Raw genomic sequence first — 24,651 nt, 5'->3', positions numbered from 1 at the left:
GTACCCATTTTGTATTTATGGATATGGTTATATTGATCAGTTTTTGTTATGCATAGTGACATGCATCATGATTGCATGCTGTGCGATTGTCGGCTCCACTATGGTTGAGCCCATCGCCAGTTACATGTACTGCACACACCCCCACTCATGGTTTAGTGGTATATCAGGCAGGTGTGTGGCGGTTCTGCTGTTTGGCTCCGTTGGTCTGAGGACTCAGCGTGGTAGCCGGCAGACAGTTCCGCTCTGTTTGGCTCCGCTGGCATTTAGTGTAGCAGCGTAGTAGCCAGCAGACGGTGGACTCTGTTTGGCTCCGTTGGTCAGGTGACTCAGCGTGGTAGCCGGCAGAGATACCTCCCCGTCATCGTGTACCGGGAGATGAGAGCATTGAGCTCCCCCATTTATGATTTGGGGTCACAGGACAGGAGTACTCCGACAGCATCCCGTCCACTCGGTCATTCATCAGGAGTAGTGACGACAGAGTGCACGGTTGTCACAGCCCTACCCACTCGGTCTCACCATTTGTGTGCGAGATGACTGACTGGCGTCAGGGGTGACCAGGACGCATCATTAGCATCATATGCATTGATGCATTTATATTTTTATGATTGTGTTTGCTGCATTTGATTGCTGCATTTTGGTTGGATACATACTTTTGACCTGCATACAGGATTATTGACACTTTCGGTTTGACGACCTTTTTGTCGGAATAGGAGTTCCTGGTGAGTACAGCTTCGTCAGTTACCTTTCAGTTTTGCGTATTCCCTATATATGATTAGGAAGCTGTATTCCATGATTGTTGCTGTTAGATATATCTTACTACTCATGTCCATTGGTATTCGCTGAGTTGTTGAACTCACCCCCGTTGATACTATTTTTTTTCAGGTACCAGGTTTGGTTTTGGTGTCGCTTGGAGTATCCTGTCTGCTGGTCCCCACGTCACATCAGAGGACTTATCGGATTCACGTATGTTTTGTTTGTTTTATGTATCAGTTTTGTTTAGCTCTGTACTTTGGTTTTATTTTTGGAGAGTTGATGTTGTTATGTGGTGTTTTGTATTTGTTAATGGTTGTGTAAGCCTAGCCGGCTAGCAGTTTTGTGTTTTGGTTTTGGTACAGCCGAGTGGGCTGCTTTATTATTAACTGCGTGGTGTTTGTTTTCTTTTATTGTTATTATTCCAGCCGCATGTGGCTGAGGTATATAGTGCTTGTAGAAAAGTTTCAGATTGTCCGCCGTACAGGGGAGATGCTGCCGAAATTTCTTCGGACAGAGACTCCTCTGGGGCGTGACACGAGAAGCTGGAGTGGAACATTGCTCAAAGGTCGGAAGTTGAGTACGGGTGAGCCCTATTCCATCTGGCCGAAATCATCCTAGCGAGCGGAGCCAGAGCGGAAGACCCAGACCAATGTGAGCGGAATTGGAGTGGAAGACCGAGACAAAAAGTCAATAAAATGTTGACTTTCTGAATTCGGGTGCTCAGACTCCTGCTGCTCGGAACCCTCCGCATACCTGGAGCAGAATTTTATCTGGAAAGCGATGTAGCGCGTTTTGTTATGACGGGGATAAAAGTTTATCCCTCAGGCGCCTGGAACTCTTCCAGACACTCCGACCAGGACTATAAATATAGCCCTGGTCCAAAAAGCTTAAATAGAACACTTGTAATTGATTTCTTTTCAGTCTTGTTCTGTAATTGAGTGCTTCAACTGATGTAAGAAGTTTCTCCGCTTGAAGGAAATATTAATAAGTTTTTCATCTTCCTTGCATTGACAACCTCCCTGGTTGTAACCCAGTAAATTTTTTTGTGCCTCTTCCTTTCTTTATTTAGTCTCTTATTTCTTTTATGCAAATGTTGATTCTTATAAAGCTATAAAGTTCGAGGAAGGTTCATTTTTCTTTGCAGGGTTATTCACTTCCCTCTAGTCAGCCGCCAAGGGTTCTACAGTTCTAGCCTATGATGATAAAAGACTAGAATTAAAGAAAGATAGTTGACAGATATTCAAAAGAATAAATACTTGATTAATATACAAATCAATTATTTTATGAAATTTTTCATTAAAAAAATATACATGTATACCCTACTATGTATGGTTAGTATTTTGAAGGTCAATGCATAACTTTCAACAAAAAAGAAAAAATTATCAATAAATCTGTTTACAACGATGAAAGAAATCAAGAAGGAATTGATGAAATAGATCAACATAAAATGCATCATAAGCAGAAATATCACAAGTACCATCGTGCCCTAGCTTGTCACAAGGAAAACTATAATCAAAATCCTTTTTATCTGACAGTAACTTAGAACTACGTCCATCTAAAACACCTTTTACTAAAATCAATATACTTATATGCAAACCTAGAGCAATAGCATGATGAATCAAGAAGTCTCTAGGACATCCCCTAATTCATAATAATATAGACTAAGAGATTTCCCCTGCCACGACTACACTTAATATAATGATAAATCAGATAAAGAGAAGATACTTAAATTTAATTAAATAATATTAAATAATATTTTATTTTTCTCACCTTAATTACTTGATTACGGTGAAACAAAGACATCCCAATAGTATTTTTTAATTGCTATTATCTTTAGTAAGGCACTAAATGTTTTATAAAAAAATATAATTCTAATTAATTTCATTGAATATTCTAAGTGATGAGTCTGATTTTATAAAAGATTTTTATCAAATATTAAGATAAATTAGAAAATACATATGACGGTCAATCTAATATCCTTTATTGTATCTTCTCCCTATTTAAAAGAAATATTCTTATAAATATTAGAATTCAAAATCTAAATATATAGATAATCTGAATATATGTGGCACTGTAGCCCGAACCTTAAATGCTTTATAAGACTTTGTTTGCCGGGAGAGAACTAATATCATTTAATTTTGCATTGGATAAAATATAATATTGTTTTTTTATTTTAATTAATATATATTTGATTGAATTATTTTAAATAATTCAATTATATGTAATATATTTAAAAATGATCACATCATTTTTTTTAAAAAAAAAAACTTACACGCATCTGCCGCCTTCCTCTTTTGCCGTCACTGCCAGCCATCTCGCTTAAAGTAATCGATACGACAATTTGAATCCACTAATCTACACGTGGATTCCACTCATCTTATTGTTACTGCTATTGGACGCTTTGCTTTCGGACCCACTTGTTTCTTACGTTAACGTTGGCGATTGGTTGCCAGTTGCAACCTAGATTGGAGCGGATCCTTTAGAAGATTTAAAAGCTGGGCTCTTTAATTTTTGCCCTTTATAGACTTGGGCATTGCCAGTCTGTTCGAACAGGAAACATAGAAGTTCTGGTTTCCATTGGGTGATTTTCTTAAGGACCCACATGTAACGGCTATTTTCCCCTGTTTTGTACATTTAATGGGTCAGGGAATCGAGACCTCGATTGCCACCGTCCTCGGGACTTTCCATTTGTTTGTTTTTTTAAAAATATAATAAAATAAAAAAACGTTTTTTTAAATAAATAGCTGAAACCTGCCGTTTCTTTCCTCATTCCTGCATCTTTGCTCTCCTCCCTGGTTCTGCCACGATCGGTCTTCCACGTTCTTCCATCTCCTTCGATCTCTGCGATACGTAAGAAACTCTTATTTACTCTCTCTGGTATTTTGTCGATCTTGTTTTTTTTTTCTATTTGGATGCTTTGCTTGAAAATACAGTTTCTGATTTTTTTTTTTTTGATCGGTGGATAGTTTGGGATAAAATCTTCCTTTCCTTCATACTTGTCTAGGGTTTCTTTCTTTGGTTTCTATAGTCTGCCTAGCGTCAACACAAACTTGTGATGGCTGGATCAAGAAGTGATGTATTTGAAGCAGTAATTTTTGTGGAAAGACCTTTTTTGTTTATTGACTTTTATTGATATATGATGGCTTTGCAGATGCTGAATTCGCTCTATTGACTGGTAGTAGTGGAAAATACTGATAGATATTGTGAACTTTCTGGATCTAGTTCAGTTAACAGTGAAAGGAGGATTCTTGTCATTTACCTATAGATTGTTCTCTTTTGGTTTTCTCTCGGCGCTGTTTTGTTCACTGTTTTTGTGTGTGTGTGTGTGTGTTTCTTTGATTCATTCTACGCTATGCTGCACAAAGTTTTTGTTTGATCTATATTTGTTTGACTTGGTATGTATTATCTAAGAACCTCACATGCATAGTTCTCTTAATACAGTAGGCTCTCTAACAGACTAGCACAGGGTAGCATATGGATCGTGAGGAGACAACATCAAAATAAAATCTTTTATCTTTGAATATATGGAGCAAAAAGGATCCTTCTGGGTTTAATATGATTTGGTGTTAGAATGTAATCAAATTATTGGCATTTTGTTGACAGAACAATGAATTAGAGCTGAAGTTCCACAATATGGTAGTTATTTAAGATATCTAGCCAATAGCCATACATTCTTAGTTTCCCCCTGTCATGAGACCTATAGTTGTTTCCTATTATTGAATATTAGATGCTCTAGGTGATTTCAATATGCACCTAAAGCAGTCAAAATGTAAGTCTGCCGATTCTTTCTCTTATATATATATATGTTCGTTGTGGAACGGTCCGTGACAAGTTGTTTGAGGCGCATTGAATTAATCCAGGCGCCTCGATTCGGTTTTTATTTTTAATTTTTAATCCAAGTGTCTCTATTCTTTTCTTTTATTATTTTTAAAAAAATTTTAAAATAAAAAAAATCTTAAATCTTAAACCCGAAACATTCTAAATATATATATTATACCCCATAAGCTCTTAAAATTTTTTATCTTTAACGCTATAACTTAAGAAGGGTGTGTCCCTGAATCCTAAAGGGAAAATCTTATTAGCTTTAAATTCAATATAACACAACCTCTAAATTCTAAAATCTTAAACGCTTAATACATATAATATACCTCGTGAGTATCTAAAATTTTTAATCTTGAACACTATAAACTAAGAGAGAAGTCTGAACCCTAGAGAAAAATTTTATTGGCTCAAATTTATTATAACTCAACTTCTAAATCCTAAAATCTTGAACCTTAAATACATATAATATACCCCAAAATAAAACAAAAATTTTTTTAAAAAAATACTGAATGAATCCAAGCGCTTGTGTTATGTCGCGCACGGCACGGGCACTTGGATCAACATCAAGCGTCCCGAGTCTAAGTTCGGACGAATCCACAGCAGAAGGTCCGTAACATATCAAATTTATATATATAGATATATATAGATATTTCAAGTAGCTCTGCCTAATTTTCATTTGATAAGAGTTTCTTCATAACATGTACAGTTCAATTAAACAATGGCTGATGAAGACATTCAACCTCTTGTTTGTGATAATGGAACGGGAATGGTGAAGGTTAGGGATATTTTCATCTGATTATTATTTTTTTTATTCAGTTGGTATTTTATTTCTAGAATGGAATTCATTATCTTCATTGCAATAGGCTGGGTTTGCCGGCGATGATGCTCCGAGGGCTGTTTTTCCTAGTATTGTTGGACGACCTCGGCACACTGGTGTGATGGTTGGGATGGGACAGAAAGATGCTTATGTAGGAGATGAGGCCCAATCTAAACGAGGTATTCTGACTTTGAAGTACCCAATTGAACATGGAATTGTTAGTAATTGGGACGACATGGAGAAGATCTGGCATCATACCTTTTACAATGAGCTTCGTGTCGCGCCGGAAGAACATCCAATTCTTCTCACAGAAGCCCCTTTGAATCCTAAAGCGAACAGGGAGAAAATGACGCAAATCATGTTCGAAACTTTTGATGTCCCTGCCATGTATGTTGCTATCCAAGCTGTCCTCTCTCTCTATGCTAGTGGACGAACCACAGGTAATTTTTCACATAAGCTCTCTACAAGATACAGTAGTTCATTTACTTTATTTATTTACCATAAATTGCTCATCTTACTCAAAAATAGGATACAGCACCAAACCCTACACAGGGTATTGGATACAGTTACTCAAATATATGATAGGATCCTAATAATTTTGGCTAAATATTTTATGAAATGCCAAAGTACATTTTTGATGATCAAACCTTAGCTAATTTCTATTTCCTTATTCTTTGCAATTGATTTATGTTCACAGGAAAAATTTAGCTATCCAAGCAGTCATACTTTTACCACTCTGTCAAAACATTTTCCTTATTCTTTTGAAAAATTGTAGAAATCCTTACTGCAGCAGTGCTGTTATTGTGAAATCTTTCTATATCAACAAACTTGTATATGTGGTAACAGTGTGTCTGTTAGCAATGTTGTAAGGCAAGATCTTGGGTTAAATTAAGCTTTGATGTTGTCTCTCCTCAGGTATTGTGTTGGATTCTGGTGATGGGGTTAGTCATACTGTTCCGATCTATGAAGGTTATGCGCTTCCGCATGCTATCCTACGTCTTGACCTTGCTGGAAGAGACCTGACAGATTCCCTCATGAAAATTCTAACTGAACGTGGATACTCCTTCACAACTAGTGCCGAGCGAGAAATTGTCCGTGACATCAAGGAGAAGCTTGCCTATGTGGCACTTGACTATGAGCAAGAACTAGAGGCTTCCAAGACAAGCTCATCAGTCGAGAAGACCTACGAGCTACCTGATGGGCAGGTCATCACCATCGGAGCAGAACGATTCCGCTGCCCAGAGGTGCTCTTCCAGCCTTCTATCATTGGAATGGAATCCCCAGGTATCCACGAGACGACATACCAGTCCATCATGAAGTGTGATGTCGATATTCGTCGAGATTTGTACGGTAATATCGTTCTTAGTGGTGGTTCAACTATGTTCCCTGGCATTGCTGATCGAATGAGCAAGGAGATCACTGCATTGGCCCCGAGCAGCATGAAAATAAAGGTTGTAGCTCCTCCTGAGAGGAAGTACAGTGTCTGGATTGGTGGTTCTATCTTGGCCTCACTGAGTACATTCCAGCAGGTAAGCTCTGGTCAACTTATTATGGCACCTTTTTCCACAATATCATCTTTAGCCAAATGATATTTGTTCTTTGTCGCAGATGTGGATTTCGAAGGCAGAGTATGAAGAATCTGGCCCTGCTATTGTTCATCGGAAGTGCTTTTAGATGCTCTGGATTTTATAAATGAGTCTGTTCTGGATTTTTGGTTTGCTTTGTTTTCCTTTCTCGCTGTAATGCTCGTTGGCTGCCTTGTTACATCACTCTTTGGGTAATATGTTAAGCACGTTAAATTTGAACCAGTTGGAATAGTTTGAAGACTATAATAATATTTTGTAAGTTATTTCTATAATACATGATATTGTGTAAGTTATTTTTTAATAGACTCTCTCTGAATTTTGATAGGACTTCGTGCGGGTATTTTTTATGTACAGGCCAGTTCGGCCACTCGTGTTAGGTTGTTAGTTCAGGTAAATATTCAATAAATAAATGTATTGTACTATTGTTAGGATGGTTTTTGGAAGGAACATAAGGTCGTCTTAATAAAGATGGTTATATTTTTATGAGAATTTGGATAGGATATTAAATATTTAAGAGTTTATATTACAGGTCTGATTAAAATGTATCGATAAAAATCGTTTCATTTCTACGAGAGTTTAGATATGTAATTAAATATGCAAGAGTTTTCAGTCAGATAACAATAAATATTATAAAATCTTACACTTAAAACATGGAATATAAAAATATTCATTGGTGATGCGATGATAAAGAAGGGTCCACCCAGCAGAGTTAGTTATCATGATGGAGGTCTAAGTCAAGGTGGTCAACGTTCGAATATTATCATATGGTCGACCTGGAGAAGAGGGTTCCGGTCTGACTCCACCTTTGACTCAGGGGGATATGACAGATAGCCAACGCTCGAGTCGGTTGGCGGACGCCAAATAAAGGAGAAGAGTCAGAAGACTATAGCTAGAATCTTGGCCGAGCAGCTACCCCTGCTTAGAGGAGAAGAAGAAGACAAGGAGACTCCCTATTCTAACATCCCTTTGGTGGCCGAAATTCATGGAGGAAAAGAAGTGGTTCGGGTGGTGTTGTCTTGGAAGATCGTCGTCCACATGACGTCCAAAAGGAGGAGAGGAATACAGCAGAAGATCAAGAGGTCTTTAAGATACAAAGAAAGGTATAACTAATTATTTGTTTCCGCTGCATAATTAGTTTATGTTCTTTGTATGGATCCTGAAATACCAACACAAGAGGCTATCGATTTTGTGTTTCAATTTTGTATTTCTATTGTGGTCTCTATAGTTAAACCTAAGGTTACTATAAGAAGTTTAAATATTCAATTTCTTTGAAACGCTTTGTCTAGGAAGTGGTGGATGATCTTGTTGATACAGTCTGACCTGGATGTTGTTTTGATGTTGACACTGATTTAAGTTTCAATCAGATATTGAATTGACTCAGACAAATCAGGGTTGACTTGGTTGACCTGATTAATCTGATTGGGAAAAGTCCGAGCAAGGAGCTTGGCACGGGAGAAGTCCTGGTGAGTGAAGCCAGGCAATTGGAAAAGTCCTGGTGAGTGAAGCCAGGCAATTGGAAAGTCCTGGTGAGTGAAGCCAGGCAATTGGAAAGTCCTGGTGAGTGAAGCCAGGCAATTGGAAAGTCCTGGTGAGTGAAGCCAGGCAATTGGAAAGTCCTGGTGAGTGAAGCCAGGCAAGGGAAAATCCAGATGGATCAAGGGTGATCGGACATCTGGTGTTGGGAAGTCCAAGTATGGAAACTTGGCATGTATAGTCGGAGAAGAGCTCGGTAGCTCGGTCTCTGGACTGTCAGGATTAAGGGTAGCAAGCTTGGAAGCTTGCCTCTTAAATCACAGCCTTGGATCGGTCTGATGACCGATCCAGTGGCACAAGTGGCACGGGTGATCGGTCGGCAGACCGATCCATGACACTAAGTGTGTCCTGATCGGTCTACGGACCGATCAGTAAACACTCAGTAGCATACTGTGTTGTTACTGATCGGTCCGCCGACCGATCAGTGAGAACTCAGTAGAATACTCAGTATGCTACTGTATCGATACTGACCGGTCTCGGGACCGGTCAGATTGATGCCTGATCGGTCCGGAGACCGATCAGGCTTGTGCGCGCGACACCTGATCGGTCTGAGGACCGATCAGGTTAGTTCCTGATCGGTCCGCAGACCGATCAGTAACGATCGAAAAAGAGATTTGAACGTATGGATCGGTCTGCAGACCGATCCATACTATAGTCTGTTTTGCATGCACTTTCTCTGATTCTTTCTGATTCAAAGTTGCTTTTGCCTAAATATTTCTAACCATCTGCTGCAAGATTTTGAGGTGCAGGTTACTGGTAATTTGCAATTGGTTGATTTCAAATTGAGCTTCATTAGTAGAGGATACCAGAGAGACTTTTGCTATGTTCCACTGTAAACCTGTTAAAGCAGCAAAATCGTGGCTGCGATCTGGCGGTGATCTGGCATCGATCAGCTCAACTCATGGTGATTGGGTGGAGCTCAGAGACACCAGTGAAGACCAGAATTCCATTGGTGTGAGCTCAGATGATCAGATGAGAAAGAAGCGTGATTGGCGATGCTATGGCTGGATGCAGAGATTTGCTGCAGTTTGGCAGGGATCCGTTGCGAGCGAAAGGCAGAGATGGCAGAGACATAAAAGGCTGGTTGAAGAGAGGGTTAATAAGAAGTTTCTTTGGGAAGAAAAAGAAAAACACTCTCTGTCGATCGGTGAAAAAGCTTTGACGCTCGGGGCTGAGAAGCGGCTGTCTCGACTTGCTCTCTGTTTCACTGACCTTCGCGTGACTGTAAGCTTAATTTTCATTCTCCTAAGTCACCAAGCTCAGTAAGTCTTGTGCTATATTCTACATACCTGTTGAGATTTTGTTGAGAGGTCACTCCACCGAGAAGGAGAAAGTTCATAGCCGGGTGTTCACCGGGGTTGATCTACCGAAGATCGGCTTGTCCACCTTACGGACACCGAGGAGTAGGGGCAAGTTATCCCCGAACCTCGTAAACACTTGAGTCACTGTGATTTGCTTTGTTTCTTCTCTTATTCTTATTCTGTTCTTAACTTGTTTTCCGCTGCGCTAACCACTCGTGTGAGTTTTATCTTTAAGTTTTAGCTTTTGAAGAGGCTATTCACCCCCCTCTAGCCATCCAAGATCCTAACAAGTGGTATCAGAGCTTGGAGCTCTTCATCCGGCTTAACAACCTAAGAGCAAAGAGATGGCCATGAGGGAAGGTTTTAGCACAAATCGACCACCTTACTTTGAAGGGGCAGATTTCCAGTACTGGAAGGGACGCATGGAGTATTACCTAAAGACGGACATTGCCATGTGGTTCTCAGTCAAGGAAGGCTACACACCACCAAGAGATGAGGAAGGTAAGGAGCTCGAATCGTCAAGGTGGTCTACCGAACAACTCCGCAAAGCACAAGCCGATGCCAAGGCCATGGTCACCTTGCAATGTGGAATCGCCAAGGACCAACTAGTCAAGGTAGGTCCTTTTACTAGTGCAAGAGATCTATGGAACAAGCTCATTGAGCTTCAAGAAGGAACTCGGGACTCTCGAATTGCCAAGAGAGACTTGTTCCTCAACCAACTCCAGAACCTCACCATGAAGGAAAATGAGAATGTAAGTGAACTTCATGGTAGGTTTAAAGAGATCATTAACGGTCTCCATTCCATAGATGAACATGTAGAAAACCGCGATCTTGTAAGGTATGCACTTAAAGCTTTTCCTAGGAATGCCTTGTGGTCATCTATGGTAGATGCCTACAAGGTATCCAAGGATCTTTCAATTGTCAAGTTAGATGAATTTTTCTGTGAAATGGAATTACATGAACTTGCTAACAAAGGCCAAAAGGAGAAAGGTATTGCTCTTGTTGCAGGAGAAAGGAGCAAGGATGGGAGAAGGAAGAAGGAAAAGAAGAAAGAAAAGGAGATCTCCTCATCCACCTCTTCCTCCGAGTCCGATGACGAAGGCGAATCATCGTCATCAAGCGAAATGGCGAATTTCGTGAGGAGGATCATGAGAAGAAGCCGAAGATACAAAGGTAAACCTAATGATCCGAACATAGATAAATCTAACGTTACGTGCTATGAATGTAGTAAGAAAGGGCACTACCGAAGTGAGTGTCCTAAGCTCAAGAAGGAAGAACGAGCCAAGAAGAAGGAAGAACGAGCCAAGAAGAAAGAAGAAAGAAGCAAAAAGAAGAAGGCCCTTAAGGCCACTTGGGATGAGTCATCTTCAAGCTCATCCGAGGAAGAAGAGAAGAAGGAGAAGAGCACTCGCCATTTAGCACTCATGGCAAGGGAGGACTCCGGAAGCGATGGCAACTCAAGTGATGCTTCAAACGCGGCCTCATCATCCTCGGATGATGAAGAGGTAACCTCTTCTCATGTAGAAAAATGTTATAAGACTATTACTCATTTATCTACATTGCTTAAAAAGTCGAAAACAGAAAATAAATTGTTAAAAGAAGAAGTAGAAATGCTAAAGGCTCTTAGGGAAGATGAGGTTGATGACCTTCATCTAGAGCTTCTTGAAGATGAGAACAAGGCTTTGAAGAGTGAGGTTGAGAAGCTCAAGAAAATGCTTGAGAAATTCTCAACTAGCTCTAAGACATTAGACATGATCTTAAATGCCCAAAGGGCAGTCTACAACAAAGCCGGGATAGGTTATCAACCCAAAGAATCGAGTTTTATCTCATTAGTGTCTAGGACCCAATACCATAGATCAAATGATTCTAGGGTTCATGGAACTAGGAAGGGTATGACCAAAGCATGGGTTCCTAGGTCACTTCTTGTAGATGCATTAGGTCCCAAGATTTGGGTACCTAAAACATCTATCTTTCGTATCTTGTAGGCATTGATCGAGGGGGAGCACCTATCAACTTGGTTTGTTGATAGTGGATGCTCCAAGCACATGACCGGGGACAAATCTCTATTTGCTTCTCTTCAAAACAAAAGTAGAGGTAATGTGTCCTTTGGTAACAATGGTAGTCTTAAGGTAATAGGAGTTGGAGACATTCATATATCCGAATGCCTTCATATCAAGAATGTCCTTCTAGTCAAGGGAATGACTTTTAATCTCCTAAGTGTCAGTCAATTGTGTGATACGGGTTACACAATTGAATTTCATTCAAGTCAATGTTTGGTTAAAAACATTGACACACTTGACACAGTACTAGTAGGCACAAGGGTAGACAATATTTATCAAGTATCATTTAAAAGTGCTACTAATGCTTTGATTAAGTGTTTCATGTCAAAAGAAGAAGAGTCTTGGCTATGGCATAGAAGGTTGGCACATGTAAACATGAAGAACATCCGGAAGCTAGCAAACAAAGGATTAGTGCGAGGCTTACCAAGCATCAAATATCAAAAGAACAAACTATGTGATGCATGTCAAAAGGGTAAGCAAACAAAAGCGGTTCATAAAGGTAAAAGCATTGTAAGTACTTCTACTCCGTTAGACTTATTGCACATGGACCTATTTGATTGCAGTAGTGTAATATCTTTGAATGGAAGTAGATATTGTCTTGTGATTATTGATGATTTCACTAGATATACTTGGACCTTCTTTTTGAAACATAAGGACCAAACCATAGATATTTTCATTTCTTTTTGTAGAAGAACGGAAAATGAAAAATCAACCACAATTAAAACCATTAGGAGTGATCATGGTGGTGAATTCCAAAACCATAGGTTTTTAGAGTTTTGTCAAGAGAAGGGTTATAGACATGAGTTCTCTACTCCAAGGACCCCACAAAAAAATGGGGTTGTGGAGAGAAAGAACCGAGTCCTACAGAGGCTGCACGAAGCATGCTTCATGAGTACTCTTTGCCGAGCTACTTATGGGCCGAAGCTGTGAGTACAACTTGCTATGTGCAAAATCGAGTCCTAATACACAGATTTTTAGGAAAGACCCCTCATGAACTTTGGTTTGGGAAACCACCTACAATTAAACATCTTAGGGTGTTTGGTTGTAAGGTGTTTATCTTGAACACAAAGGATCATCTTGGGAAGTTCACGGCTAAGGCTGATGAAGGGATACTGGTCGGGTATTCACTCACCAGCAAAGCCTATCGAGTCTACAACAGTAGGACTAAATTGATTGAAGAGTCCTCTGATGTAGCTTTTGAAGAAATCCCTAATTTAAATGATCAATCAAGGGATGTAGAACAAATTCAATTCGAACTTAGAAGGCGAAGTTTGAATGACCAAAACATCGAAAGAGTCGAAATTGACTCTGATAATGATGAGCAAGGACAACAAAGAACTCAGGTGGATCCATTGTCTGATATTGAGTCCTTGTCTGTGCCAAGTGAGACCACTCATGAGGCACCATCAGCACCAAGGCGGTCTAGGTTAGACACTAGTCACCCCCAAGACCAGATTGTGGGAGACATCCATCAAGGGGTTAGGACTAGGTCATTCTTTAGAAATGAGTCCAATGAGGTCGCCTTGATCTCAGAAATTGAACCTAGATTAATTGATGAGGCATTGCATGATCCTGAGTGGATCATAGCTATGCAAGACGAATTAGGTCAATTTGAAAGGAGCCAAGTATGGGACTTGGTTCCCAGACCTAAGAAGACCACCATTATTGGAACCAAATGGGTCTTCAAGAACAAATTGAACCAAAAGGGAGAGGTAGTTAGAAACAAGGCAAGACTTGTAGCCAAGGGCTATAGTCAAGTTGAAGGCCTTGATTATGATGAGACATATGCTCCAGTGGCCCGATTAGAGTCCATTCGCTTAATGCTAGCTTTTGCTGCACATAGAGGTTTCAAGCTCTATCAAATGGATGTAAAATCGGCCTTCTTAAATGGTCTCATTAAGGAAGAAGTTTATGTTGAACAACCACCGGGATTTGTGAATACCGAATCTCCAAATCACGTGTACAAGCTCAAGAAAGCACTTTATGGGCTTAAACAAGCACCACGAGCTTGGTACGAAAGGTTGTCAACATATCTACTAGAGAAGGGCTTTGTTAGAGGACAAATAGACCCAACACTATTTCTACGTAGAGATGGTGAAAATATTTTTGTAGCCCAAGTATATGTCGATGACATAATTTGTGGCTCAAACAACAAGGGCTATTTAAATGAGTTCATCACTCACATGGAGAGTGAGTTTGAGATGAGTCTAGTGGGAGAATTGACTTTCTTCCTTGGACTCGAAATCAAACAAACTAGAGATGGTATTTATGTCCATCAAGCAAAATACACTCAAGAGATGCTCAGAAAATTCAATATGAGTGACTCTAAGGAAGTGTCCACTCCAATGGCGACAAACACTCGCCTTGACAATGATGAGAGTGGAAAACCAATTGATCTAACGCAATATAGAAGCATGATCGGTAGTCTTCTATATCTCACAGCCAGTAGACCCGATATACTTTTTGCTGTGGGCATGTGCGCTAGGTATCAAGTCTGTGCAAAGGAATCTCATTTAATTGCAGTTAAAAGAATTTTGAGATATCTTAAGGGCACAATAAGAGTAGGTCTTTGGTATCCTCGTACCGAGTCTTTTGACTTGATAGGTTACACCGATTCCGATTATGCTGGGTGCAAATTGGATCGGAAAAGTACGAGTGGGGGTTGCCAATTTTTAGGGTCATCTTTAGTTAGTTGGTCAAGTCGGAAGCAACATTGTGTTGCTCTCTCCACCGAGGCTGAATATATTGCCATGGGAGAGAGTGTATCGCAATTGTTGTGGATGATACACACCTTAGAGGATTATGGATTTTCTTACAAGGGTGTACAAGTGCTATGTGATAACATTAGCACGATTAACCTAACTAAAAATCCAGTCCATCATTCAAGGACAAAACACATTGAAGTGCGTCATCACTTCATTAGAGATCATGTAGCTAGGGGAGACATTGCACTCACATATGTTGAGTCAAAGTCAAACCTAGCTGATATTTTCACCAAACCCCTTCCGGAAAATGAATTTAGTCATTTAAGGAGGGAGTTGGGAATGTGTTTGGCTCCTTAGGTCATTAGAGTTTCACCATGATCAATAAGGACTATTAAGATGACAAGAGTAATTGGGACAAAAATTTGGGCAACTTGGGAACATCTCACATACACTATAAGGTTTAACAAAATGTTTTTGTTTGCTAGAAATGGGGTGAGATGCTAGGATCAACCAAATTATTCAAAATGTATCATGCATCCCTTGAATAATTAGGTTGAAGAGACATTAATTGAGTTTGGGGAACACCATTACACAATTCATGTGTATTTGGTTCCTAGATCTTACTCATACATTCCAACCAAGGAATCTTGGTTGGACTTTTGTCTAGAAATTGTCTAACATAGTTAATGTGTTTGGTTGATACTTTTTGCTTGATACATTTCATGACTTTGATTGATGTTAGGACAAGTTGATAAAGAAGTATTAGGAACTAAGACTTATTTTGACAAACTTGAAACTAATCATAGAGAGGACGAATTTTGGAATAGGTTATAGGTAGCCTATGTCAGTTTTGGGACTTTGCTTCACTACAGATTGTAGTTTCAGCAATTTCCTAAGTTTGTGGAGATTCACTGATTTTGAAGCTAAGAATCGAGAAGGTTTAAATTTTGAATTTCTAAGCCTTGAATGAGTTCAATTCTTGAGAGCAAATCATTAGGAATTATCCATCTGATATCACTAACTATAATCTATGGGCTTCTAGGATCCTAGGAAGTTGTTGGAACAAAATTTAGGACTTTTGATACGAGTTTCAGATATCAGAAGTCTGAAGTATCAGACACTGATCGGTCGCTGGACCGGTCAGGAGACTCCCTGATCGGTCCACAGTCCGGTCAGGGGCTCTCTTGCGACAATCATATCTGAACGGTCTGCAGACCGTTCAGATATCGAACAGAGAGTTTGCGGACCGATCAGGAGGTTTCCTGATCGGTCTGCCGACCGATCAGGAAATTTCGATAGGTTCTGTTCGCGTTTTGAACGGTCCGGAGACCGATCTGAAGGATGCCTGATCGGTCCAGGGACCGATCCGCTATCTCCGATCCAAGGATCTGATCGTTCAATCCTTCTCCTGATCGGACGGCCGTCCGATCGGGTTGGTCACCTACCCTCTTAAAACCTCCCATTCTTTGGCGTCTCACGCGAACCCTACCTCTCCGCTTCTCTCGTTTCTTCTTCCCAGCGCCGGCCGACCCTCGTTTCTTTCTCCGACGAACGAAGTAATGCCTCCAAGGTAACTTCCTCTTCCCATTCTATTCATCCTGAGCATTTTTTTTTTTTTAATTTAGTTCTCACTGCATTTGCGTTTTTGGGTCGATACTCATCTGTTGTGGTCTTGTGCTCCCATGTGTACCCCGGTCATGTCCCATTTCCCATCCTTAGGAAGAAATCTACAGGGGAGGGTACCTCTAAGTCGGATAAGTCCAAATCTAAGGTTCCTACCTCTTCCCGACCTCAACCATCCAGTTCGGGGAGATTCCCGAACCAACAGTTTGAGAAAAACTTTAAGGACAGGACTTTCAAATTACTCCCTTGTCGATCTGTTGATAAGAAGTTCATGCAGGAATCTTGTCCCTCTATTTTAGAAACCATTGCCTACTACAAGCTCGATTCTTTGGTTTTTCTAGAAAGGGACATCAACTTCGATCTTGTATCTGAATTCTATAACAACCTTCATCCGACTCCTGATGGTAGTTATAGAACAAGAGTGGCTAAGCAAAACATTGATCTCGACATAATTGCCTTCTTTGGGTATTTAGGTTGTCGTTTGTGTTCGGGGACGGTGTTCTCCATCTATCCTGTTTTGCCTGAACCCGTACCTCATCCTCTTAATGTCTCTTCTGACTCAATCTATGAGTACTTCTTTGGTCATCCGAGACTGGATGGTTTAGATGAGTTAGATGACGACTTTCCTACATTTGCAGCCCTTAGACTCTCTGCTCCTGACTACATTCTTTTCAAAATTGTCACACAATGTCTTCTACCTATCACCTCTAAACCGTTGGCAGAAATTCGACCATATCACTGTCTGATGCTTTATGGGTTACGTCGACGTCTAGATTTTGATATTATGTCGAGTGTCTATATGTCTATCATTTCCCATAGCGAACCGAGCGGCGACAACATCTATATGCCTTTTGGGCATATAATTACTGATTGGCTCGAGTCCATGGGTATTGACGTCTCTAGGGGGAGGATAGTGAAGATGGTCAGGCAGGATTGTCGACTTGGGAAACGTGCATTTTCCAAGTCCGGAATCCTAAGTCAGGATGGGACGGTTAGGTGGAAGGATGGGAGGGCACTGGGTGAGCTACCACTTCCACGACAGGTTGCTCGTCCTCCTGCTGCTGCATATGGCGAGGAGGATCCAGATCTGCGCTGGCAGATCGCTGAGCTGGAGAGCCGGTTTGACCGCCACGAGGAGATGGTGGCTGCAGAGTTCGATGGCCTGCGCCTCCAGATTGATCAGCGCTTCGATACTCTACAGAGACAGCAGTTGGCGACACATCAGGCATTTCTAGGATGGATGGCCATCCACCCACCACCTCAGCCTTCTACAGACGATCCATCTTCAGGCAGCGGCGTGCCCCCTCAGGGATTCTCTTATCCTGTTGCTGATGACACTGCTCCTCATGATGAGGATGCGAGTTGATTTTGATTATGTGATTGATTGTTGATTGTGCTACTTTGTTCTAGATACGATGTTGATTGCCTGTCCTGGATGGTTGCTATTTTAGACATTATGTTTATTTTCATGCGTTTTGTACTCCTATGATATCTTTTTCATGCTATGTATATGACATTGCTTGAGTTCTATCATATCTTACTTCTTTTTGTGGATTATGATATGGGTTTAAGGGGGAGGTGTTTGTCAGTCCTCATATTTTTTATATATACCTTTTCGGTGTTTGACAAAGGGGGAGAGAGTATTTGAAGTTTAGAGACGAATTGTAAACTCAATATGAAAAAGGGGGAGAAGATATTTGAGATATATCCGTCTTAGGGGGAGGGTCCCGATTTCCCTAAAATTATGGATATGAAAGCATTTCTGATCTAAACTTAAATCGTGTTGTCAAACAACAAAAAGGGGGAGATTGTTGATACAGTCTGACCTGGATGTTGTTTTGATGTTGACACTGATTTAAGTTTCAATCAGATATTGAATTGACTCAGACAAATCAGGGTTGACTTGGTTGACCTGATTAATCTGATTGGGAAAAGTCCGAGCAAGGAGCTTGGCACGGGAGAAGTCCTGGTGAGTGAAGCCAGGCAATTGGAGAAGTCCGGGGGAGGGAGGCCAGGCAATGGGAAAAGTCCGGGAGAGTGAAGCCAGGCAATTGGAAAAGTCCTGGTGAGTGAAGCCAGGCAATTGGAAAGTCCTGGTGAGTGAAGCCAGGCAATTGGAAAGTCCTGGTGAGTGAAGCCAGGCAATTGGAAAGTCCTGGTGAGTGAAGCCAGGCAAGGGAAAATCCAGATGGATCAAGGGTGATCGGACATCTGGTGTTGGGAAGTCCAAGTATGGAAACTTGGCATGTATAGTCGGAGAAGAGCTCGGTAGCTCGGTCTCTGGACTGTCAGGATTAAGGGTAGCAAGCTTGGAAGCTTGCCTCTTAAATCACAGCCTTGGATCGGTCTGATGACCGATCCAGTGGCACAAGTGGCACTGGTGATCGGTCGGCAGACCGATCCATGACACTAAGTGTGTCCTGATCGGTCTACGGACCGATCAGTAAACACTCAGTAGCATACTGTGTTGTTACTGATCGGTCCGCCGACCGATCAGTGAGAACTCAGTAGAATACTGCGAATGCTACTGTATCGATACTGACCGGTCTCGGGACCGGTCAGATTGATGCCTGATCGGTCCGGAGACCGATCAGGCTTGTGCGCGCGACACCTGATCGGTCTGAGGACCGATCAGGTTAGTTCCTGATCGGTCCGCAGACCGATCATTAACGATCGAAAAAGAGATTTGAACGTATGGATCGGTCTGCAGACCGATCCATACTATAGTCTGTTTTGCATGCACTTTCTCTGATTCTTTCTGATTCAAAGTTGCTTTTGCCTAAATATTTCTAACCATCTGCTGCAAGATTTTGAGGTGCAGGTTACTGGTAATTTGCAATTGGTTGATTTCAAATTGAGCTTCATTAGTAGAGGATACCAGAGAGACTTTTGCTATGTTCCACTGTAAACCTGTTAAAGCAGCAAAGTCGTGGCTGCGATCTGGCGGTGATCTGGCATCGATCAGCTCAACTCATGGTGATTGGGTGGAGCTCAGAGACACCAGTGAAGACCAGAATTCCATTGGTGTGAGCTCAGATGATCAGATGAGAAAGAAGCGTGATTGGCGATGCTATGGCTGGATGCAGAGATTTGCTGCAGTTTGGCAGGGATCCGTTGCGGGCGAAAGGCAGAGATGGAAGAGACATAAAAGGCTGGTTGAAGAGAGGGTTTCTTTGGGAAGAAAAAAAACACTCTCTGTCGATCGGTGAAAAAGCTTTGACGCTCGGGGCTGAGAAGCGGCTGTCTCGACTTGCTCTCTGTTTCACTGACCTTCGCGTGACTGTAAGCTTAATTTTCATTCTCCTAAGTCACCAAGCTCAGTAAGTCTTGTGCTATATTCTACATACCTGTTGAGATTTTGTTGAGAGGTCACTCCACCGAGAAGGAGAAAGTTCATAGCCGGGTGTTCACCGGGGTTGATCTACCGAAGATCGGCTTGTCCACCTTACGGACACCGAGGAGTAGGGGCAAGTTATCCCCGAACCTCGTAAACACTTGAGTCACTGTGATTTGCTTTGTTTCTTCTCTTATTCTTATTCTGTTCTTAACTTGTTTTCCGCTGCGCTAACCACTCGTGTGAGTTTTATCTTTAAGTTTTAGCTTTTGAAGAGGCTATTCACCCCCCTCTAGCCATCCAAGATCCTAACAGATCTCATACCCAAGAAGGCCGAGTGTTTCGCTATGTTTAATCTGGAAGCCAATCTTTGAAATAGATATTTAATCAACTTCTGTAATATGGTTTAACTTCTGAAGAATACATGAGTTGAACTTGGAGTAAAAATGTTAAGTTCCGTTTTCAATCCAAGTTTAACTTCTGAAGAACAACTTGGATTAAAAATGTTAAGTTTCGTTTGCAATCCAAGTTTAACTTCTGTAGAGCACATGGGATGTTAAGAAAAGTTCTGTTCTTGTACAAATTTTTGAACAAGGGAAACAGAACGGAATTCCAAGTAGAACCCAACAATTAGTATCAGAGCTAGTTTTCTGCCTCTGTATGTTTGGTTTTTAGTTAAATTATGCACTTTTCATATATAAATTTTGCAGGATAATAGTATGATGTGCAAATAGATTAACTTTGTGGTTGTAGGCATTCTAATTCCAACTATTATGACCCTATTATCTTTGTGTGTGATTGGACCCTCGGGTATGTCGAGGGCATTTTATCTGTGTGCATGATTGTAATTATTAAATACAGCAGGAGCTGTATTAGTTTTAGGATTTTACATTCTGTTCGATCTAAATTACATGTACATTCCTTCGTGGAATATAGGATCGATAAATGTAAAATTTTATTTTTGTCTCGGACTGTATCCTTGCGAGGTTTGGTGTTATTTGAGGACCAGAGGCGCAGTGGAAAAAGGAAGCAAGGTAGACGCGATAACATAAACCTTTTGGCGGCGGCTAAGGTTAGCGGCATACGGAAGACAGCTATGGATGTGGCCATAATAGTTGGAAAATTATTTTTCATATTTATTGCCTTTTATATGGTTTATATGTGCTGTGTGTGTGTACGCATGTTAAAATTCCTCGTTTTAAATAACTAAGTAGGAGAGGAATTATTTAAATTCCACGGTCTCCATTACTGGTTTGTAAGTTATGCATTCAAACTTGCGCATTGGCTTTGAGTGCCTTCCTCCACATTGGATGAGTTTGTTTGCAGATCACTAGATCAAACTTCTTTTATGGATGATTATAGAAAATTATTTAGGTTTGTGTGATCTTCTCCATCTGAAGGGGCACAATCCTATTTAATGGACTAAGTATTAAGTAATGGTATACAATTAGGCGCATTTAATAGTATCCTCTCCATCGGAGTCACTGCTATTATTTGTGTGATCGAAGAAAAACCAACTATTAATTTTATTTGTCATAAAGTTAGGTTGATAAGATAATAAAATTAATGGGTAAAACCCCCTCTTACAAATGTTTGAATTTGTATACGTCCACACTATCGTGGCATACAAAATTCACGGTGTTTTGAGGTGTTAGTGAATTTAAATGATATTGTTTGAGGAATCAATATTATTTTAAATTCTAAAGTTTTGACTAAATATTTTGTGATTCTTAGGATTTCAAATGGTTTTCAATCCTCTTACTATTATATTGAAAGAAAATAAACTTACTCGTTCCAATTACATTGATTAGAAACAAAACTTGGATATTGTCTTAACTGTTGAGAAATACAAGTTCGTACTTCTTGAGGTCTGTCCTAGCGGGTCTGATAAGGATTATAGTGAAGAGGAGATTGAGTATCATAGGAAATGGGACAAGGTAGATGAGATGGTGCGGTGTCACATTTTGGCTTCTCTGTCAAATGTGCTACAACATCAGCATCAGGCCTTACCCACTGCCTATGACATGATACTCAATCTCAAGGAACTCTTCGAACACCAAAATCGGGCTACCAGGCAGGAGGTCATGAGAAACTTAATGATGACCACCATGATTGAGGGGGCACCCGTAAGGGATCGTATCCTCAAGATGATGGCTCATTTGATGGACTGTCCTCACAGAAACGAGAACAATGAAGGTGTATCTTATTCATTAGTTGTCGAAACATGTTTAGCGGTGTTATCTACCAGTAACTAGTGTGTAGATACGGGAGCCACTGATCATGTCTACAATTCATTGCAGAGGTTCCAGGAAGCCCGACGACTACATGAAGGGGAGATCACTGTCTACATGGGCAATGCTACGAAAGTGGCGGCTGTTGCAGTGGGAGATGTTTATTTATCTTTTGATTGAAATAAAACATTGATTTTGAGAAATTGTCTTTACATACCATGTTTTAGAAAGAACTTGATTTCAGTTTTTAAACTATTTATGGATGGATATTCTATTTCTTTTGATGACAAAGTAGTTATCAAGAAAAATAGGGTAGTTATCTGTTCTGGTACATTGGTTGGCAATTTGTATACTCTAAATCCAATAACTCCCATGATACAACAAATGGAAATTAATAACACATCTTCTAATTCTAATAAAAGAAAGCAACCTTCAAAAATAAACCAAACATATCTTTGGCATCTAAGGCTTGGTCATATTAACTTGAGTATGATTCAAAGGCTAATAGCCGATGGACCTTTGGGTTCATTAGTGGTGGAAAATTTTTCAACCTGCGAATCTTGCTTGGAAGAAAAAATGACCAAAAGACCTTTTAAGGCCAAGGGGTATAGAGCCAAAGATGTGTTAGAACTGGTTCATTCTAATTTGTGTGGACCTATGACTATCCAAGTAAGAGGTGGTTTCGAATATTTTGTCTCTTTTATAGACAACTATTCGAGATACGGGTACATTTACTTGATGCGCCGCAAGTCTGAGTGCTTTGATAAGTTCAAAGAATATAAGGCTGATGTGGAGAAATGTCATGGTAAAGGTATCAAGACACTACGGTCTGATCGTGGTGGCGAGTACCTCTTAGGAGAGTTTAAGAGTTACTTATCAGAGGCCGGGATTCAATCTCAACTGTCTGCACCTGGTTCACCCCAACAGAATGGTGTGGCAGAACGAAGGAATATGACTCTTATAGAAATGGTTAGATCAATGATGAGTTATTCAGAATTACCAAATTCATTTTGGGGATATGCTCTGGAAATGACAGTATACATTCTAAACTTGGTACCTTCTAAGTCAGTAACTTTTACTCCCACAGAATTATGGAATGAGCGTAAGCCTAGTCTGAAACATATTTGGATTTGGGGTAGTCCAACACATGTGCTGAAGGGAGACGCTGATAAATTGGAATCATGTACAGAAATTCGCTTATTTGTGGGTTATCCTAAAGGAACGAAATGTGGTTTATTTTATAGTCCTAAAGATCAGAAGGTCATTGTTAGCACTAATGCCCGATTTTTAAAAGAGGACTATGTAATGAACAACAAGCTCATGAGTAAAATTATTCTTAAGGAAATAAGAGAAGACACGTCTACTTTAGTACCAATGGTACAAGATGAGATACCACAAGAAACTGCAACACGTGTCACAAATGATGCACAATTACATGTAGTGCCTCGTCGTAGTGGGAGGGTCGTTAGGCAACCTGATAGATTCATATTTTTGAGAGAATCTTTGGACTTGATCCCTGGTGAACATGAACCTGATCTCTGGACATATGATGAAGCACTCCAAGATAAAGATGCAGCATCTTGGCAAAGTGCAATGAACTCTGAAATAGAATCTATGTACTCTAATCAGGTCTAGGAGCTTGTAGAATCACAAAATGGTGTAAAAGCCATTGGATGTAAATGGATCTACAAAAGAAAAAGATGGACAGACGGGAAGGTGGAAACCTTCAACGTAAGGCTTGTTGCAAAAGGGTATACTCAGAAAGAGGGAATCAATTATGAGGAAACCTTTTCGCCGGTAGCCATGCTTAAGTCTATCCGGATTCTTTTATCTATTGCCACTCATATGGATTATGAGATTTGGAAAATGGATGTCAAGACAACTTTCCTTAATGGAAGTCTTGAAGAAAATATCCATATGATGCAACTAGAAGGATTCATTGCGAAGGGCAAAGAGCATCTTGTATGTAAGCTCAATCGATCTATCTATGGACTGAAGCAAGTTTCGAGATCTTGAAACATCTGGTTTAATGACAGTCTTATGGATTTATTCAGTGTCCAGATGAGTCTTGTGTATACAAGAAGAGTGACAGAAATGTGGTGGTATTTCTTGTACTATACGTAGATGACATTTTGCTCATTGGCAACAATGTCAAAGTGTTGTCATACGTAAGGGTATGGTTGTCTAAGCAGTTTGATATGAAGGATTTGGGAAAATGTGGACATATTTTTGGGATCAAAGTAATAATGGATTGCAAGAAAAGAATGTTGTACTTATCCCAAGCTTCATACATCGATACTATCCTTGCTCGTTTTAGCATGTAAAACTCCAAGAAAGGTCTTCTACCTTTTTGGCATCGAGTACCTTTATCTATAGAGATGTCTCCTAAGACACCAAAGGAGATAGAGGAAATGAAGTTGGTTCCTTATGCTTCGACAGTAGGAAGCCTAATGTATGCAATGTATGTACGAGACCAAATATATGTTTTATCGTGGGCATGGTTAGCATATATCAAAGTAACCCAGGACAGGGACATTGGACTGTCGTTAAGCATATATTAAAGTACCTGAGAAGAACTAGAGATTATATGTTGGTTTACCAGGCAGATGATTTGCTCTCTGTGGGTTATACGGATTCAAACTTCCAATTAGATAGGGACAATAGTAAGTCAACCTCAGGGTATATGTTTACTTTGGGAGGTGGAGTCATAACATGGAGGAGTGTTAAGCAGAAATACGTTTCGAACTCCACCATGGAAGCTGAGTATGTGGCACCCTCTGAGGTAGCCAAAGAAGTTGTATGGCTCAGAAACTTCTTAATGGACTTAGATGTGATTCCTGGTTTGCCCAAAATTATCACAATTTATTGTGATAATAGTGATACAAT

General features: G+C 40.3%; 1 protein-coding gene across 2 annotated transcripts; it reads left to right on the top strand.

Moving 5' to 3' along the window:
- The first annotated feature begins 3,469 nt into the window (after window positions 1–3,469).
- LOC122023770 (actin-2-like) lies at window positions 3,470–7,279 on the top strand. Of its 2 annotated transcripts, none has more exons than XM_042582087.1 (5): window positions 3,470–3,603; window positions 5,282–5,350; window positions 5,439–5,832; window positions 6,308–6,921; window positions 7,001–7,279. In XM_042582087.1, exons 2-5 carry the CDS (start codon window positions 5,294–5,296, stop codon window positions 7,064–7,066), a joined length of 1,131 nt encoding a protein of 376 aa, XP_042438021.1. In that variant the 5' UTR covers window positions 3,470–3,603; window positions 5,282–5,293; the 3' UTR covers window positions 7,067–7,279. The 2 variants fall into 2 exon arrangements, with proteins under 2 accessions (XP_042438021.1, XP_042438011.1); XM_042582077.1 differs by lacking the exon at window positions 3,470–3,603 and adding an exon at window positions 3,678–5,181.
- Window positions 7,280–24,651: the final 17,372 nt, after the last annotated feature.

Source organism: Zingiber officinale, chromosome 1A (assembly GCF_018446385.1).
Source record: "Zingiber officinale cultivar Zhangliang chromosome 1A, Zo_v1.1, whole genome shotgun sequence".
NCBI classification, from domain to species: domain Eukaryota; kingdom Viridiplantae; phylum Streptophyta; class Magnoliopsida; order Zingiberales; family Zingiberaceae; genus Zingiber; species Zingiber officinale.
The sequence above is the reverse complement of the archived record's forward strand: the minus strand, read 5'-3'. Positions and strand labels throughout refer to the sequence as shown.

Coding starts and splice junctions, on each gene's coding strand:
- LOC122023770 (XM_042582087.1), top strand. CDS start 5,294: ATGGCTGATGAAGACATTCAACCTCTTGTTTGTGATAATGGAACGGGA. Junction 5,351..5,438: donor ATGGAACGGGAATGGTGAAG/GTTAGGGATATT, acceptor TCATTGCAATAG/GCTGGGTTTGCCGGCGATGA. Junction 6,922..7,000: donor CACTGAGTACATTCCAGCAG/GTAAGCTCTGGT, acceptor TCTTTGTCGCAG/ATGTGGATTTCGAAGGCAGA.